Raw genomic sequence first — 18,234 nt, forward strand, 5'->3', positions numbered from 1 at the left:
TTTAGTGCATGGAATTTATTTCTTGGTATAGCTTCAGTCCTGCCTGATTTTTCCCTTGCTGCCTTGAGAGAGCTCCCATACATCTTTCAGGGTTTTGAACCCCCTTCCTCTTCATTGTGTAAAGGGTTACTGGCCCCCTGCATCTCATTTCCCACCCGTGAGCACTGTCCCCTGGGCTGGGGCAAAATTGGCACTGGTATGGTTCCCCAACACCCACTAATTCAGCACCCCTGAGCCACCCCGTTCTTGTGCCCTGCATAAAGCCTACACCTCCAAAAGAAAATCTCATATCCCATTCCCTACCCCCCACCCCAGGCTGGAACCTCCCAGAAGAAAAAGGGCCTGTGTCCCATTCCCCCACCTCCAAATAGGTGGTCTAAATTCTGGAGAGAGAAGAATTTAGACCATCTATTCTTCACGTATTCTGTGAATATGAATTTAGACCACATATTCTGATCTATACACCCTTCAAGAGGGGCATCAGAACCGTCTTAACTCTTGAATCACATGGGCTGACTGGTAGACTGGACTTTTGTGGAGAAACTGCTGCTTCAACCAGTCACCAGTTGGTGGCAATGAAATCCTGTACCACCTTTCTTGGAAGCAGCTGTAGTTTCAAAATTTCCTTGCCCTGGATCTAAACCACATTGGATTTATATGGTTTGGGCTGATCCTCCTGAGGTCCTAGACCAGAGCAAGGTCCAGCCTGGCATGCAGACCCACCCAGCCCACCAGGGCCTCAAGGAGTGCTGAGTACAGGATTTAGACACAAATAGCATGGATGAGGGTATTGGCAACCCTGAATGTTTTGGTGGATGCACAGGCTCATGTCTGATGCAATAAAACCTAGGAGCCCTAGACCCAAGGAATCCCTCCTTAAACCCACCAGGTGCCTGTTCCTTCCCAGAGATGTACATAGACCACCAAGAGTTCTGGCACTCGCTTTATGATGTTAGGAAAGTGAAGACCCTAAGTAACCAAAAAAAAGCCTTAGACTTAACTTTCTTCTGATTTCAGAGCTCAGGAGGATCATCTGGATTCCTCTGGTGCCACAGAACCATCTGGGGTAAGGCTGTGCATACAGGTCCCTGCACTGGGGTCATTCGGCCAGGTTCCCACTGCTGTAAATTGGCTGTCATTTAATTCAATTTATTCTCACTGGGATATATGAGCTGTAGCTCCCCTGGGTCCAGTGAGTGAGATCTCCAGCTGGTAGATTCAGTGTAGATGGTAACCTTAGGGGTAGCAGGCAGAGGTGAACTCCCCAGAGCGTGTACTGGACATGTTACGGCGTAGAACTTCACACCAACATTAAGAACAGAAGGGTGGCCCAAGACACTTTCTGGGTCAGACTCAGTCTCCTCCTGATCCCACAGTGTCCTAGACTGGGCTGTGCTCATCTAGCTGAGTCTGAATCCTGGGGTCACTGACCCACTGAAGAGCCTCGCATCATATACCAATAACTAGGACGGAAAATTTCCTCCAGGAAATGTATTAGAAGAGTATTTCTCAACCAGGGTTCCAGGGCAATGTCAGCACTGGTAGGTTATACAAGCATGATTCAAAAGATAAATCTAGAGATTGCAAGCAGGAATCCATAGTGTCAAAACCATTCTGTCCTGCTGTGGTCTTTCTTTGCAACAGAAGAATCCCTTTATTTATTTTTTCTGGGGGACTTCTGGGGACTTCTACCTGGACGCCATGGGGGACTCCAATATTTATATCATCAAGGGAGACTCCTACAGGACAGTGCAGAGCCTGAGCAAGAACAAGAGTGGCAGTGTCCAAAAGCTGCATCCCACCTACCTCAATGCAGACTATTACCTCTAGTGCAACCACACCTTTGTGATCATCTTCCTGGGAGACGGGAAGTTTTTTGAGACCAATGACATGAGCGAGCCACCACGAAACGGTGGCAAGCTAGATGATAAGTTCTGTGAAGGGAGCTTTTTGTTTGGAGACAAGAAGCTTGTTGCAGTGGTGAAGCAGAGCAAGAAGTGGGGAGTCCAAAAGTACCTCTGTTCTGACTTGACATCCTCTGATTCTTTTGTGGATGGAGGTGTCTCAAAATTTGAACTGTTCATGATGCTTAGTAATAAGAAAAGTTTTAGGATCCAGATGCAATATAACTAACTAGTTTCAAATGAACATCCGTAAGTATTTGTGTTGTCCCCTCCAACTTGGAAAGGATCGCCAAGATCAAAAGGATTATATGCCAGAGGTTTTGCTTTGATAGCAAGGTTAATACATTCATTGTGCTAGGGACAGCCTAAATCAACAGTGAAAATTTGGAGAGGGTACAGAAAGTTTACCAGATAATATTATTTACCAGATAATTATTATTTAATATTATTATTATTATTATATTGAACTTCTCTGTCTACAGAGCTCAGCAGGAGAGAGCCCACTGCCTCACAGATGATTCACAGCAGTACTTGAAAATAAGTGAAGCCTGTGCAATAGGAGGAGCAGCTGGGATAGAAAGTTAATGGAATTGAGCATACAAAATACTGGAGGCAGACACAGTGAGTGGAGGAGCTTGACTGGGACTCAGGGCACCTAGGTTCTCTTCCCCTGTATGCCACTGGCTGTCTGCATGACATTTGCCATGCCATGCTTCAGTTTCTCTCCCTGCCCTATGTCTGTTTTACACTCTTGCTTGGTGGAGGGGCGGGGGTGGAGAAACCACACTTACAGTTAGTATGTGAAGGATCTGGTGCAACGGGAGCCCTATTTAGGTCTGGGTAGCTCCCTGCACAACAGGGGGCCTCAAATAGGTAGATGTCTCCTCAGTGGATTTTGTATTTTAACTGGTTAAAAACATGGGACAGGAAGAGCCCAGCAGGATCAAAGCAGAGCCCCAGGGCACGGAGTCACCCTTGTGTCCCAACAAGCCACTCCCAGCCACTCCATCCTAGGGAGCCAGCAAATGCCAGGTGATGCAACGCATTTATAGTGCATCATTGGCAGATGAGTAATTCTTGACTGACCACCTGCTAGACAGGAGAGGGGATTAGGGAGCAGCAGGGGGCTCTGGCCATGCCCCTGCTGCGTGAGCAGCCAGCAGGGCAGAAAGCCAGGTAGACCCTGGCTGGAGTCCTGTATGGGTGGGAGAGAGGGAAGACAGGGAAGTTTAATCCCCCTCCCTGCTCCCCTTTGCCTAAGGCATTGCTTGGGCCAGGACCTGGCCACCCACCGCCAGCTTCCCTCCAGCCTTGCGGCTGCTACAGAAGAGAAAGGAGGGCTCACTCTAGTGCCCCCCGCAAGCCTCTAGCCTGAGCCACTGCAGTTACATGGCTGCATTTCTGAAATCAAAAGTGAATCTCTGTTAGACTAGCCTGCAAAGATTGAATCAATTCAGGCTTGGACTTTTTGAATGTCTGTCCTTAGCCTTACTGCATAGCACCTGGCATACCGGTTACTCCCCACGCTCCTCAGTCAGGGTTTGCACAGAACCTGGCACACTCTGAGCCCTGAGTCCTCTGTGTGTGCGTCTGTACTACCCATTACAGCGAGTGCCCTAATGGCCGTGCTAGTGCAAGCCTTTGTAGTGAACAGGCTGGGATTTGGGGAGGGGAGGGGATGTATGGCAGGGAATGAGCTTTTCTTCACTGCCTCTGCCAATCCTATGAAGTGATCCCTGCCCAACGGTAGGTGAGTTAGAGTATTGCAACCATGAGTGCAATGCATGGGGCTCCAGCTTGAAACGAGAGGCACGTGACATCCAGGAAGCTGTCTCAGTGCAGTGAAAGTAGTTTGAAGAGGAAGCGCAGTCGTTCCCCCTTTTGTGCAGCAGAAAAACACAGCTCAAAAGAGGTGAGATGCATGGGGTTTTGGGGGCTTTTTGGAGTAATAGAGGCAGGCTGGGAGTATGAAGGTTGGCAAGGAGAGCTGGGTTAGGGAATGGTTATAGAGGCAGAGAAAAAGGGATAACTGATGATGCCTGGGGAGTAGGAGGTATGGGAAGGGAGGAGGAGGCTCCCTGCCCCCCAGTACATTGGTAGCAGGGGAGTTGGGGCAGATCTAGAGACTCCAGAGCGGTGGAAGCAGCAGGGATATCCAGGCTGTAGAAATAAGGAATTCACCCATCCACTGAATTCACTCATTAAGGACTGAAATCCAGCTGTCCATACTCCCTCATCTTTTTTTTTAATCTGTATTTTCTGCCCTGCCCCTGGATTGAGCTGTCCTCAGCTCTTTCATTCATGGTTCGAGGCTCAGCAGCAGTCTCCCAAGTCTGGCAGCTTCCCCCATGTTGGAGTTACATTGCACAACTGCCCCCCAGCCCTGACAGCAGGGGAGAGGTTTTCCAGCCTGCAGACAAAATGAACTCCATTGGCGAGAAGCAAAAGCTAGAATGACACAAGTTCCTAACCAGACCCAGATTTCCAGCTATAAAGGCCATTAAACCATGAAGTGGCTTCCCAGGGAGGCTGGGAGATTCCCTGCTGTTTGGCCTTTTAAAATGGAAATGAGATTTGAACTGTGCTTCCAAGATTTGGGGAGCACTATTGCAGTCTGTGGGCATGGTAGGCCAGCTAGGGGGCCTATCACAATGTCTTATGGAGTGAAAGGCTGCACCCACAAATCTAGTTGAATAGCAAAGTTAATCATGGCCCCATCCACTGATCCATCCCCTGGAAATCTCTCCTCTCATTGCTATGGATAAAAACTTAGAGCTTACATCCCACTGACACTGAGCCTATGTGTGGTTGTGCCCCACCCTGCTTGAGTCCCTGAAAAGCGTGTCTCCTTTGGTAATACATCATCATTTAAGCCACAAGCCTAAAAGTCACATGAAGCAGTGAGGCAGAGGAGGACCCCACACATTCACCTTTTGCCTTAACAGTGTTTTCAGGAATGGCGCTGAGGCTTTTCAATCTGCTCTGGCACCAAACAGTTAGTAAAGGATCTAGTCCCCACCCTCCCTGCTGACTTAAATTACTGCTCAGCTTGTCTGGGGAGCTCGAGTGTTTTCCACTGCATTAGCATCAGATACAGGCTTGTCTGCACCTTCCAACTGGCTTGTTGCTGCAGCAAGCATGAGTTATTCCTGTGGTAACAGGAGTCTGCCTTCCTATGTTGCAGCTAGGACACACTTGAGGTGTGTTCCTCCCTCCCCCTGGCTCCAGCCCCAGAAGTGTGCCTGTGAGTTTCTGAGTGCCCAGCATGCTGAGAAGCAGCGGCGGGAGGCTGCCTAGAGCAAGCTGGCTGGTGTATGTCTAGGTCTGGAGAGAGCAGCCAGGTGTGGATGGGTGGCATGGACTCAGAACGTCTCAGCCAGGAAGTGACAATGCCGTACAAGAGATAAGATATTAAGCGCAAAAGTCCAAGAAAGCAGTTCACAAAAGCCTGAGTAACATGCTTCGGTCTTTGGGATCCCCAAGGCACCTGCCTGGGACAGAAAAGCTGTTTAAGGTGCCTTCAAGTTCAGCTACTACTTGGGCATGGAAGTGCTGCCATTTTGACTGCACCGAGTGGGTAGCAGCCTACCATTCACCTAAGGGCTCTTGGGATTAACCAGCTATGCTCCCTTGGGGCTACATGCCTGGTAGGCATCCTATAACCACACATAAGATACACAGAGAGCAATGAGGGTGGGCATTTGTACACACCCCTTTTTTTTGCATTTTTGTACACTGCAACAGCATGACTGTTTACACAAGCGGGATTTTTGGATGCTTTAGAAGTCTTTCTGGGGCATTAAAAATGAAAACTCCTAGGATGTTGTTTAGTTTGGCTTGCTGGAAATTAAAGCATCGTGTCCATGGATTAGTTGTGTGCAAACACAAATGTACTCAAAGACATGTAATGAGCCTCTTTGTCTACCAAGTGGCACTGCAACTTTTTTGTAGTTCACCCCTTCTAATTGTTGCTGCTTTCTAATTGCTTCCGCTTTTCTTTTTTTTTCTTGCGTATGCTGGTTCCCTGCTTCCACAGCTGTGGGGCAGAGCATGGGATGGGATGCGGGAGCAAGCAAAGGGGCAATGCAGGACTGTCTTGCTTTTCTGTACTGCCGGCCAGGGACCGAGCTTAATCCACTTGAAGACCTAGTATGTGCAAACACTGATGCAACACTCCAATATTAACATGCTAAAATTTTATAAACCCATTTCATTGAATGAGGATTAAACCCTGTGACATGTACATGTGCCTTGTGGCTCTAAGCTCTGCAATCATTAAGGAACTTGGGTGGCAGCGATCACAAAACTAGTCTTGTTGTCAGTGCACCCCCAAGATGAGGAAGACCTGGGTTCTCCACTGAGAGTTTCTAACCCATGGCTCCTAGGTCTCAGGAAAGGCTAGGGCTGAAACTAGATTTGACTTTCTTTCTTTGTACTTTGCATCTGCTTACCACCACAGAGGGTGCTGAGGCCTCTGGGGGTGCTTATCTAGCCTTCAGACCCCCATAGGGCACTCCACATGTCTCTGGGGCTCTCAGGCCTGGAGATCTCCTCACCCCTGAACAAGGACACTTCAGTGATCCCTGGTAAGCATGCATGACAAGCATACCCTGCTTCTCTGCTCCCTCCAGGACAATGGCTCCTCAGGCCAACCCCATCCTGCTGGCCTCCTGGCTCCAGGCGTTCTGCTCTGTCATCTTGGCTGGTAAGTGCCTGCATCCTCCTCCCTATTCTGGCAACCCAGATGCCTGGGTTCCATTCCCTGCCCTGCTCTCTCACTCACGCATTCCTTCCCAAAGGGGTTCATCATTACTCCCGCTCTCAGCTCATCCTGTCCCAGGAGGTGCCAGGATTGCCAAAGACCCAGGACATGTTGAAGGTGAACTATTTGGTGTTCACATACTATGACAGCACCACCAAAAGGCTGACAACCCGGAATGGCTACAACCCTGAGACTCAAGAGACCCAGGAGTGGTGGAGGGGAGGGAACACGCGCTGCCAGGTGTGGAACCCCTGGATCGAGACCGAGTTTAAGGCCCTGGTGCAGGCAGTGAATGCCAGCTCCCCAGGGACAGGTGAGTGTCCTCTTCTGTGTTCAGGTCACTGACTGTATGGGGTATGAGGCAAGAGTGATGTGGGCATGAAAGACAGGCCATTGCCCTGATAACCAATGGGTTAGAGCAGGAGAGGCAGCTGAGGGTCAGGACTACTGGGAAGTTTCTTCCCTGGACTGAGAGGGGAACGGAGACTTCTGGTTAGGTAGGGATGGGGGAGCCCAAACTCCTTCCTTCTCTCCCAGCTCTAGTGGAGTTTAGTGGATTACAAAAAGGAGGTCTTGGAGCCAGGAATCCTGGGTACAAAGCACAGGAGAAGACTATCCCGTTTTCCTCCCGTTTTGCCTTCACTGGCCTATGTTCACCAACAGTAGCCTTTAACCATATGGATTTTCTCTCCAGAGCTCTACTACATGCAGGTTTTGCACACCTGTGATTTGGATGAAGCCACAGGGGCCATCACAATTGTCACCAGGCTTGCCCTTAATGGCGAAGATATTCTACATTACCGGGGAGACCAGAAGCAATGGTACCACACGCACCCAGCTGCCCAGAGACTGGCTGAGAAGTGGAACCAAGAGAGGCAGAAGCTGGAGGGCATGAACACACCAAGCCCTCAGAGGTGCAGATTCCTCATCCAGATGACTGCACCATTTTCTGCACAGAAGACAGGTAAGATGCCACTGGCTCTGCCTATGCCCCTTCATCCCAACCTGCAAGCATAGGCTGTCATAGGCCTCTCTTCCAGTACAACTCTGCAGGTGCTATTCCAGTCTTCCTTTTCCAGGCCCTGCCATTGCTCCTGATTCATAGCCCCCTTTGCTCTCATCTCTAGGCTCGTCAAACAGTTCTGCAAGTGGCATTCACTCCAAACCTCCCACCCAATGGCTGCATTCTTGAGACTATGAACCAGGACAGTAGAAGAACCCATGCCTCCCACCTCCCTAAAATATTGAATCTTTGGAGAAAACGTATTCTCTGGGGCTCCTGCCCCCAGCCTCCTGGCTTTTCATCTCTCTGAAAGTCTATGAGAAGCAGGGTGGGTGGTGAAGGTGGCTGGAGGGGGAAGACAGCCTGCTTCTGCGGGAAGTTCTGCAAGTATTGGTGGCACAGAAGCGGAAAGGGATCTTGGGAGTCCTAGTAGACTCCAAGGTGAACATGAGTCGGCAGTGTGACGCAGCCGTCAGAAAAGCTAATGGCACTTTATCGTGCATCAGCTGATGCATGACGAACAGATCCAAGGAGGTGATACTTCCCCTCTATCGGGCGCTGGTCAGACCGCAGTTGGAGTACTGCGTGCAATTCTGGGTGCTGCACTTCAAGAGAGATGTGGATAACCTAGAGAGGGTCCAGAGAAGGGCCACTCGTATGGTTAAGGGCTTGTAGACCAAGCCCTATGAGGAGAGACTAGAGAAACTGGACCTTTTCAGCCTCCGCAAGAGAAGGTTGAGAGGCGACCTTGTGGCTGCCTATAAGTTCATCACGGGGGCACAGAAGGGAATTGTTGAGGTTTTATTCACCAAGGTGCCCCCGGGGGTTACAAGAAATAATGGCCACAAGCTAGCAGAGAGCAGATTTCGATTGGACATTAGGAAGAACTTCTTCACAGTTCGAGTGGCCAAGGTCTGGAACGGGCTCCCAAGGGAGGTGGTGCTCTCCCCTACCCTGGGGGTCTTCAAGAGGAGGTTAGATGAGTATCTAGCTGGGGTCATCTAGACCCAGCACTCTTTCCTGCTTATGCAGGGGGTCGGACTCGATGATCTGTTGAGGTCCCTTCTGACCCTAACATCTATGAATCTGTGAATCTATGAGCTCCTCTCTCTCTCCCTTACTCTCTCCTAGCCAAACCAAATGTGCATTTGAGCCTTATCCCAGCATCACAGGGGCAGCCACAGTACCTCACCTGCCATGTGACAGGGTTCTTCCCCCCCGATATTGATGTGACCTGGGAGAGGCAGGGCCAGACGGCTGAGGGGGAGCAGCAGACCAGTGGGGTGCGACCCAATGAAGACCACACCTTACAGATCCGGGTGAAGATCGAGTTGGGGGAGATGGGGGTCAGCCCTGCGGAGCACGTGTGTGTGGTGCGGCACAGCAGCCTGGGGGAGACCCCACTGAGGGTGGCCTGGGGTAAGTGCTGGACTATGGGGGCTGGGAAAGTGTATGACACATGAGAGTGCTTCCAGCTGCCTTCTTTCATGTCCAAACCTTGGAGGCTGAGAACTGAGCTTGCACTGGCAGATCTCCATCTCACTGTTATGGGCTCAGGCTCCCAGCAAACTCAGGCAGAGTCAGGCACTTGTTTCTGCCAAGGACTGTTCCCAACTGTCTGATGGGTCAGCCCAGGATCTGAAGAATCAGGACTCAGGAAAAGGCAGGGCATTTGCTTGGAGCACAGGGAGCTGAAATGACACATCTCCAACCAGCAGAAGAGGTTGGGAAAGGATCCTCCACGGTCTCCTAAAGCAGTTGAGGCTGGCTGCTGTCGGAGTGGAGGCTGCAGGGTGAAGGGGAAGCTGTAGGGGAGAGCTGTGGACTGGGAAGTGGAGGATCTGTCCTGGTTGTGGCTGGGAACATTGCTCACTAGGGGAGCTGCAGATGGGGACGAGCAGTGGCCATCACTGCAGAACAGGCCCATGCAGGGACAGCGGTGGTGGGAGAAGGTCAGGCAGGTGTGCACATGGGACAGGCCAAGGGACCCTTCCCAGGGTGACAACACTGAGTCAGGGATAGGTCTAGGCTCTGGGCCAGGGAGTGGACTGGGGGAGAGACCTGAGGAATGAAGGGCCCTCAGAAAGCAGCCATCTTGGTCCCTGTCATTCTACCTCTCCAGCTTCTTCAGGTGAAAAGGTTGCAGGAAATACCTACATCATATTGGCTGCTGCAGTCAGCATCCTCCTTGCCTTTGGAGCGGGATCCCTGTGGTTTTATCGGAGGAGGAAAGGTAAGCAATGATTTCCATGTAGCACAGCATTCCCAACTCGCTGCATTGGGGTCTGCCAGGGAGATGAGAGGAGAGCAACTTTGCTGTCCCCAAATCCCCTCAGCTCCACGGCTGTGGTCTCCCATCATATCCCCATGCCTGTTCGCCCTTCCTTGTCCAGCACTTGCTATCCTGCTGAGTGACGTCTTGTGTTTTACCCACAGAGTACAAGGACAGGCAGTATCGTCCACCCTGCGATCAACCAGGTAATGTGCCTCCATGGGCAGCACGGAAAGCTGGGCCTGGGATGTGGAAGTTGTCAGGGTGGGGCACTGTCTTCAGGTCAGCTCCCAGACTGGGGGCAGAGGCTGCCTCAGCCTAGGACATGGAGCCATTCCCATCTCTAGGGTACCTTGGCTCCATACCAAGCCTGAACTTGGCGGGTGTGGGTGGCTTGGGGCATTGCAGAGTGGGGCATGGGGCCTTTCCCCCGAGTGGGGTGCTGGCTGCAATCCAGCTTTCAAAGTGCCTGTCTGGGGGAGCTGCCCCTGTGTCTACTGAAGGGAAGACCAGAGTGGGTGGTAATTGGGATCCCCTAGGGAAGCCTCTGAGGGATGTCCCGGGTGCCCCGATCCAAGTGAGATGTTCTGGAGAAGGAAACTGATCCCACATCCTTTCCTTCCCTGTCTAGAATCAGCAGACTCCTCCAGTGCAGGACAATCCTCAGCCAGCCTCTCTATCACAGAAGCCAAGGAGTGACCCTCTTTCAAACCTATCACCTTGTGGGGCAACACCTGTCTGCCAGCCTCAACACTGGACATTTGAAGGATTTGGGGCGCAGGGGGGCGCTGTAGAGGTAGGAGTTGAAGGGACCCTTTCAAACGCCTTTTCCAGCTCCTGAATTGGGCAAGAGTAGATGAACTGTCAAAACTCAGGAGAGGTATCCTAAATTGGGTTTAAACTGTTACTTTTCTTACTGTTACTCATTTTCCTCCCCTGACTGCCCCCTTATAATTTATGAGCCAATCACAGGTAGAAATGTTTACATCATCTTGTTTGCCAGTTTTATAAATCTTTGGCTATTTGCCTATTTAAAACCCTTTCCCTGTGCTTTTGCTTTATTGTGTGACTGTTAATTGAATTCCCAGTATGTAGCAAAATCAGTCTAAGCTCCACTTTGGAAATATGTTGGTAGCTACCCTGGTCCGAGTCCTATACCAGTTCCAGTGTTGTGCCAGTTGTTATCCTGATTATTTGTAATGCACTTATGGTGGTTGTTTTAATGACTCAGTCTTTTCTGAGATTTTGGGCCAACATGTCAGAGGCACCAGACAGGTCTGGCCCTCAGTCTTGCAAATGTTTTTGCCCTAGCACGCTGAAATAGCCATGTTGAGCAGAACACATCAAGTGTATCCATGGTGCCCTCCCCTGTGCCTTGGTGAGCCGAATAATGCTATCCATGGAAGCTGATCAGCCAGTAGGTAGCCAGTTCTTTCCTGGCACCCAAGGGCCTTTGTACACACCACATTTTTTGCCCTTTCATGCACTGCAGCTGTGTGTGCCTGTTTGCGTGAGCGGAGTTTCCAGATGCTTTAGAAGTCTTTCTTGTGCATGAACTCCTTGGATGTAGTTTAGGTTGACTCTCTGGAAATTAAAGCATCACATCCCTGGATTCATGGCATGCAAACACAAAGGCACCCGAAGACGTGTAATGAGTGTCTTGGTCCACCAGATGGCTACAAGTATTTGTAGCTCACCCCTTTGAGTTGCCTTTGCTTTTGGTGGGGTAGGAGGAAGGATGCCCCAGGTTGGGGTGGGGGGAGGGGAACGCTGGACCGTCCCACTTTTGTGTGGTGTTGATCACAGACCAGACTTAATTAGTTTGAAAACCGTGTGCGTGTGAACGCTAATAGGATGCGCCGGAGCTTAATTTGTTTGAAAGCCTAGTGTGTGCAAACACAGACATGACACTCCAAAATACACAAGTTCAAATGTTATTAAGATATTTAATTTAATGAGGATTAAAACCCGTAGTGTGTAGAGGTGCCCCTAGTGACCCCAGGGTTTCCTGAGCTTAGGGAGGGGTGGATATATGAGGTAGCAGTGACGGGATGTTTACTCCTTCCATTTTGATGCTGGGAGCATTGCAAAAAAACTTCTTCCACAGGTGCTGGGCTTCAGGACTTTAGGGCAGTCCTGAAGGGCTTGAAAGGCTAACCAAAGCAGAGAACAATGAGTGCACCTGTTTGTCAATCACAGGAAGTGGCCATTAAAATGTGTAGACGTTCAGACAGTGCATGCTGTCAACCAAACTAAGGAATGCGCTCTGTGAGTGTTGGTGGTGCAAACTGGGTGCACTGTCTCCCTTGGGAGAAGAGGAGGGGAGCAGTGGGTCGCAGAGAGTGACTTTGTGCCACCAAGCCCTCCTCACTCTGTCCCCAAAGGGCTTGAGGGGGCTTGAGGAAATGCTCCTTTCTGAAGACTGTCAACTAGATGGGCCAAGTGAGTGATGGTGCCATCCCAAAGAGAAGAAGGTCGCTTTCACCATGCAAGTCTAGCTGGCCAGGTAAGTCCAGAGGGATTCCCAGTGCCTCTCCTCTGACTGAGCAATGACAAAGCGCTCCATGGACACTTTTGTGTCAGAGTGACCTCAGTACAGGGGGTGCCAGTCACACAGCAGACTCCTGGATCTGCTGCCCCCTGAGAGCCTGCAGAAGGCCTCATGTGCCACCCCTGCAAGGTTTCCCGGGTAAGGGTGTGAAGCTCTGCTGGTTTCCAGTGGCAGCCAGCTGAACCTGCCTCCTCCTGCCCCAAGCCAGACCCTCAGCAGCTGCATGCTGATCAGTGAGGCCTTGGGAGTCCTTCGCCTCCTCCTCCTCCTCTTACTGGGACACAGCCGTGGTTTGTACCCAGGACATACAGACCAGTAGCCGCTGAGGAAAGGACACTGAGTGCATTATCCGTTAACAAAAAAATGCTAATCGCTCCTTTGCTCCCTCCTGACCTTCTGTCTCCCCTGTTACATGATGCACACTAATCAGGGAATGAGCAGGGTGGGAGGGAAGGGGGAGGGGAGGAGATGGGTGTGTAGGTGCTTGTGAGCCATGAGCACTCCCATCAGCTCCCTGTGCTCTTTTGTGAGCCTGGGAAGGTTAACTCTACTGCTTGCTTCAAGGATCCTTATCTGGTTGGGGCTGAGGCTGAGTACTGGCTGGCATTAACTCCATCTCCACCACCAGCCTAGCCTCCTTGCTTGTGACATTGTGCTTTGCCTACACTGGCAAACACAATCTCTTCTGTGGTGAAAATGTTGGGGTCTTTTCCCTCTAGCGGCCAATTGGCAGTATTCCCAAAGTCAGTGGGGGGCACGGGGTGAGGGGCCTGGCATCTGTGTATGAAATCCCTCTGTGGCGGGAAATCCCTCTGTCCATACACAGTTGTGTGCACCCTTGCTAGGTCAGCTGCTTTTCCAATGGACTGTCTCTGACCAAGAAAATGGCCTAAAGAGCTGGGAGGACATAAAGACACATTCAAATGACACAGACACCATCACTTGGATGCTGGGATTCCCAAACAATGCAGGGTCCAGAGTCAAATGGAGAGTCTGTGTCTCTATCATGCTCAAGCCTGAGAAGCTCATGACAGCCCCTGTCTGGGCCCAGTTTTTCTTCTTGGCCCAGTACAGTAGGAATATTCATGATGACACAGAGGCCACGTCCAGGAAGAGGAAAAGACTTTGGTACCAGATTTGCCCACCCCTTTGTGGTACGCTCATGTATTAGAGTTACGTTTGTGGTGTTACTATAACGCTATTGATGTGCTGCTTGTGTCACTTGTGTTTCTATGTGGAGCCGTATCTCTCCCTTCTGCAAGTCCTCACCCCCAATGGACCTATCTTGCAGGGATTTGTTTCAATGGGGCTGGGTTCCTCCAGCTACCGTATCAATTGAACACGTACACACATGCAGGTTAACAGCGCACATTCAAGTCCGGCCAGGTTACTCAGCATTTCCAGACTGATACCCTCATGCGCCCCAACCGCAGCACAGCAGTAGAGTACATCTGAGCCAGCTGGGTCTGTCAGCATTTACAGGCTGACCTCCTCATATGCCAAAGCTCAGCACAATCAAGAAAACACAGTCAGACACAAGCACACAGGTTAATAGGGTACCTCTGAGTGGGCAGGGTTACTCACCACTTTCAAACTGACACCCTCATGGGTCCCCGGCTCAACACCCCCTTATTTCAGCAAGACGATAATCAATGCAGTTAGACACACATAGACGCATGCTACCAGGGTACATCTGAGCAGGCTGCGTCTGATCAGCACTTTCAACTGATACCCTCATGTGCCTCAAAACTCAGCACGTCCCAATCTCTTGCTATAAGTGTTCCAGTAGCAAATCCCTTGATGAGCCGACCCTACAGGATCTTTGGGCTTTATAGGGGTCTTTGGCATAGTAAAAGAAGCATTGCTGCAGAGCAAATGGGGAGGTTGAGGAGAAGGAAGAGTAAACGAGATTCAGAGAGAGAGTATAGCAACCAGCTTGACTATACAAATTATTTTATTGCCAGGTATATGAAACTTATGATGATATTAGTAGTAATAGCCATACAAACAAAACAGTTAAAATATTACATAGTTTCAATTAGGTATTTGGGGAAGTCTTGCTAAAGGTTGTTCAGCAAAAATCAGATTTGGAAAGCTGTGCCTGGAGTGTGTGAGAGAGAGATTGAGTCAAGTCTGAGGTTTAGAAAGTAGGCTTGTTCAAGTTTGATCAGCAAAAGTCAGGTTTAGAAAGTTATGCGTGGAGTAAAAGAGAGAGAGAGAGAGATATTAAACCAAATCTGAGGTTTAGAAAGTGGGTTTGTTCAAGTTCAATTGGCAAAAGTCAGGTTTAGAAAGCTGTGCCTGGAGTAAGAGAGAGCGGGGGAGAAAGGGGGATTAAGCCAAGTCTGAGGTTTAGAAAGTGGGCTTGTTCAGAGAGAGAGAGAGAGAGAGATTTGGGGTCTCGCCACTCCATGAAGTTTGAGTCCGCCAAGGTTCCCAGGTATTTGGGAAGCTTTCAGACATGCTGTTCAGCATTGGGTCCAAGGTGCTTGAGACAGGCAGAGCCCCCAGCATGATCAGTGAAGATATTCAGGCAAGAAAGGAGAAGGTGAAGTCCCAGTGGAGCTGGGGCAGCATTTGGATCCAAGCCCCAAAACAGAGACTGGAGTTTGGGTAGGGGTTTTTGTAGGGAAATAACAACGGCTCAAGGGAGAACACTAGGTTTGTTGATGGGTTAATGGCTGATATGCTGGATAACAGGAACTGATCATCCCTGGCTATGGGTGGCATTACTCGGAGAGAGCTCACAAGGCAACAGGCAGATTTGGTGTTTGGGTACCAATAAGGGAGTCATCACTAGAATTGGTCTGAAAAGAGCTGAGCTGAATGTGTGCAGACATGGGTTGCTTAAAATTTGGAGCAGGGATCCCCCATCATGCAGTGCACCCCTGCCTCTGTAGTCCCGGAATGCAATGCAGTCCTTGCCTTGGACTCTTTGTTCTCCATTCTGAATGCTAATGGAGGTGCTTTCCTGTCCCATCTCCAATGTAAATGAGTTGCCATCCTGTCCCATCTCCAATGTAAATGAGGCTTGGGGAAATGCATCACTCCTATCAGCCTTGTCTGGAGGGGTTTAGGTGTGTCTCCTACTGCATCTTCCTTGTCTTTTGTAAGTCCTTCCTCTAATCAGTTCTTGTTCAGGCAGAGTTGGAGGGGGGAAGCAAGTCCTTTGCGAGTCAGACAGGCTGCTTACTGTGCCAGGGTCCCCAAGAACGCAGAGCTGTCATGCAACAACCTTCCTGGCCACGCAACAGCAAAGACAGCATCCCAGTGTGTGCCAGTACGTCAGCCTAGGCCGGGGGTCCTGATTCACCAGAGACCCTACACAGCTGCCATCTATGCCATTGGCCCTGCCATGCTGCAAGTCCCCAGCGATGGAAACAAGTGCATTGGTTGTGATATTTCTGTGTGACCTACCATTGCTTAGCCTGGGGCCCTGGTATCTGGTTGTAGTAGCTACATCTTGCTCAATAGCAGAAAATAAGATGGGGGTGAGGAATCAGGTTTGCGTTGCAGAGAGACAGGTGGAGATCCCAATGTGTGGTGCTGTGCAACATGGAGTGGGACAGGGAGCCAAAACGGGGGCACCAGGTTGTGGAGAGCAGGGAAAGCAGCTAAGTCAGGGGTGTTACTGTGTAGAGCGTGGGGTGGGGAATCTCAACAGAGAGCATTGTGCTGCAGAGAGAGGAGCAGGGCGTTCATTAGTGACAACTGTGATGTTAGACCCTGACTCCATGCGGCACCCAAAGACTAGGGAGACTATGATCCAGTTGCTCATGGATCCTGTTACTCATTAGCCAGAGCAAGCAGGGAGCAAACCCAGCACACATTGCTTGCAACAGCTTTATTCAGAACAGAGACAGGTTCGGACTAGCTCCCGAAAACTAACAAACTGGGGAGCTGCGGTGAACAACCGTTTTTCCCACATTTATACTCTTTGGTTTCTATTCATTAACATTCACTCCACCTCCCTCCCTCCTTCTGTTCCACCCATGTCTCCTCCCATCTCAAGCTCTGTCTCTGTTTACTCTTTGCTTCATTAACACGGAATTGCCTATGCATTTCCTTCATTTACATGCCTTTTTGCTATGAGCATATGTCTAAGGCCATGAACTCCCTTGTTTTGGTGAATGGGCAGGCTCTGGGGCTTATTTACCAATCAGCATTTACCCCTTTGCATATGTTTATCACGGTTACATGTTATCTTCCACATTCCAATCTGTTTTTCTGTCTCAGGTTGTACCATCTCCACCTTTCTGGGTCCCTGTATCTTATCTCATTCCTCACTGTAGCTGATTCACAGCACACAGACTTATTTGCTGCTTTTTTCAGAAAAATGGTTAACACAATTAAGATGATTACTTAACATAAGCACTCATAAGCAAAATCTTCTATATAAAAGCTATGTTTCTCACAACAATACTATTTTATTGTTAAAAAACTACTAGCCTAAGCATTCAGAAACTTACTTTGAATATATATATTATTCTGCCTTGTGGTTAGCAGCTTTGCTGAGACACAGATTAAAGCCTTGTTCCAGCTGCAGGTCCAATGCTCCCCAAAAATCCACACAGTGTTACCCTAACTTGCGATACAAGAAGTAGCCTAACAGACTGCAGTGGGCACAATGCTATGGGGAGGAGGGTACAGATTCATCTGGTGGGTTTCTCCCCCAGCAATGCTTCATGATTCTAACCTAACAGAACTTCTAACCTCAATTCCAGCTTTGGTGTCTCTATCCCCACCACGCTGCTTGTTAGTGTACCTTTTGTCCTTAGAGGCTAGTCTGTCTGGCCCTGGGCCTGACACTTGCATTTCAGTATTATACACTTGCCATACTGCTGTGCAGGTCCTTATCAGCTGCTCCACTGCAGCTCTTCTTACCTTACCATGGGCATATGACCAAAACCCTGCAGCAAATCTTCAAAGTTGTTCCATGTATGTGAAGTCTCCCTTCAGCCCCTTGTGCAGGGTTAAGACAGCACAAGGAAGATCAATTCTTGGGGCACAGGGTGAATGGAAGTGAACAGGTGGCTCATGGGAGGGGGAAGCAATGGGTGGGGGAAGTTGATTGGGGCTCAGAACAGCTGGGTTGAATTCTCAGCACTGTCACTAGCTGCATGACCTTGAAAAATTACTTCTCTGTTCTGTGTTTCAGTTTAATCCAGGGGTTGGCAACCCTTGGCACAGGTGCCAGAGTGTGGCACTCAAAGGTATTTTGTTGGTGTGCGAGCCTTGGGCTGGATGGCAGGAAAGGGGCCAGGGCTGCACTGCTACAACAGGGAACGGGCCTCTCGTGACTCTGCTGTTGTCTGCCCCTAGCACATCAATGTTTTCCAAGTCAAGGTTGTGGATGTTTTGGGTACTCTGCCCCAAAATGTTGCCAGGCCCTGGTTTCATCTCTTAGCCTTTGTCTTTTCAGCCTCTCCCTTCCTGTGAAGCTGCATAGCACATAGCACGCTAGCTACTCAGGGTCTGCGCAGCACCTGAAACAGTCTCAGCCCTGAGTGCTCTGTGTGTGTCATAACTGCCTGTTACAATGACAGCCCCAGTGGCATTGCCAATGCAAGCCTTGGTAGCGAACAGGTTAGGATTTGGGAAGGGGCGGGGATGTATGGCGGGGAGTGAGGCTTACTTCACTGCCTCTGCCAAGCCTATGGAGTGATTCCTGTCCAATGGTGGCTTAGAGTATTGCAAACATGAGTGCAGCACGTGGGGTTTCAGGCTGAGAGGAGAGGCACG

The 18,234-nt window shown here is 50.0% G+C and overlaps 1 protein-coding gene across 1 annotated transcript; it reads left to right on the plus strand.

The window, feature by feature from the left end:
- Positions 1-3,708: 3,708 nt before the first annotated feature.
- Positions 3,709-10,983, plus strand: LOC132251354 (rano class II histocompatibility antigen, A beta chain-like). The gene is made up of 8 exons (XM_059730484.1): positions 3,709-3,816; positions 6,536-6,609; positions 6,704-6,979; positions 7,361-7,630; positions 8,801-9,088; positions 9,792-9,902; positions 10,106-10,147; positions 10,573-10,983. Exons 2-8 carry the CDS (start codon positions 6,540-6,542, stop codon positions 10,638-10,640), a joined length of 1,125 nt encoding a protein of 374 aa, XP_059586467.1. The 5' UTR covers positions 3,709-3,816; positions 6,536-6,539; the 3' UTR covers positions 10,641-10,983.
- The last annotated feature ends 7,251 nt before the right edge of the window (positions 10,984-18,234 follow it).

This window comes from Alligator mississippiensis, chromosome 7, assembly GCF_030867095.1.
Source record: "Alligator mississippiensis isolate rAllMis1 chromosome 7, rAllMis1, whole genome shotgun sequence".
Lineage (NCBI taxonomy): Eukaryota > Metazoa > Chordata > Crocodylia > Alligatoridae > Alligator > Alligator mississippiensis.

Excerpts from the sequence above, each read along its gene's own strand:
- LOC132251354 (XM_059730484.1), top strand. The coding sequence starts at position 6,540 with ATGGCTCCTCAGGCCAACCCCATCCTGCTGGCCTCCTGGCTCCAGGCG. Across the intron at positions 6,610-6,703 it reads CTGCTCTGTCATCTTGGCTG|GGGTTCATCATTACTCCCGC; the intron begins GTAAGTGCCTGC and ends TCCTTCCCAAAG. Across the intron at positions 9,903-10,105 it reads GTTTTATCGGAGGAGGAAAG|AGTACAAGGACAGGCAGTAT; the intron begins GTAAGCAATGAT and ends TTTTACCCACAG.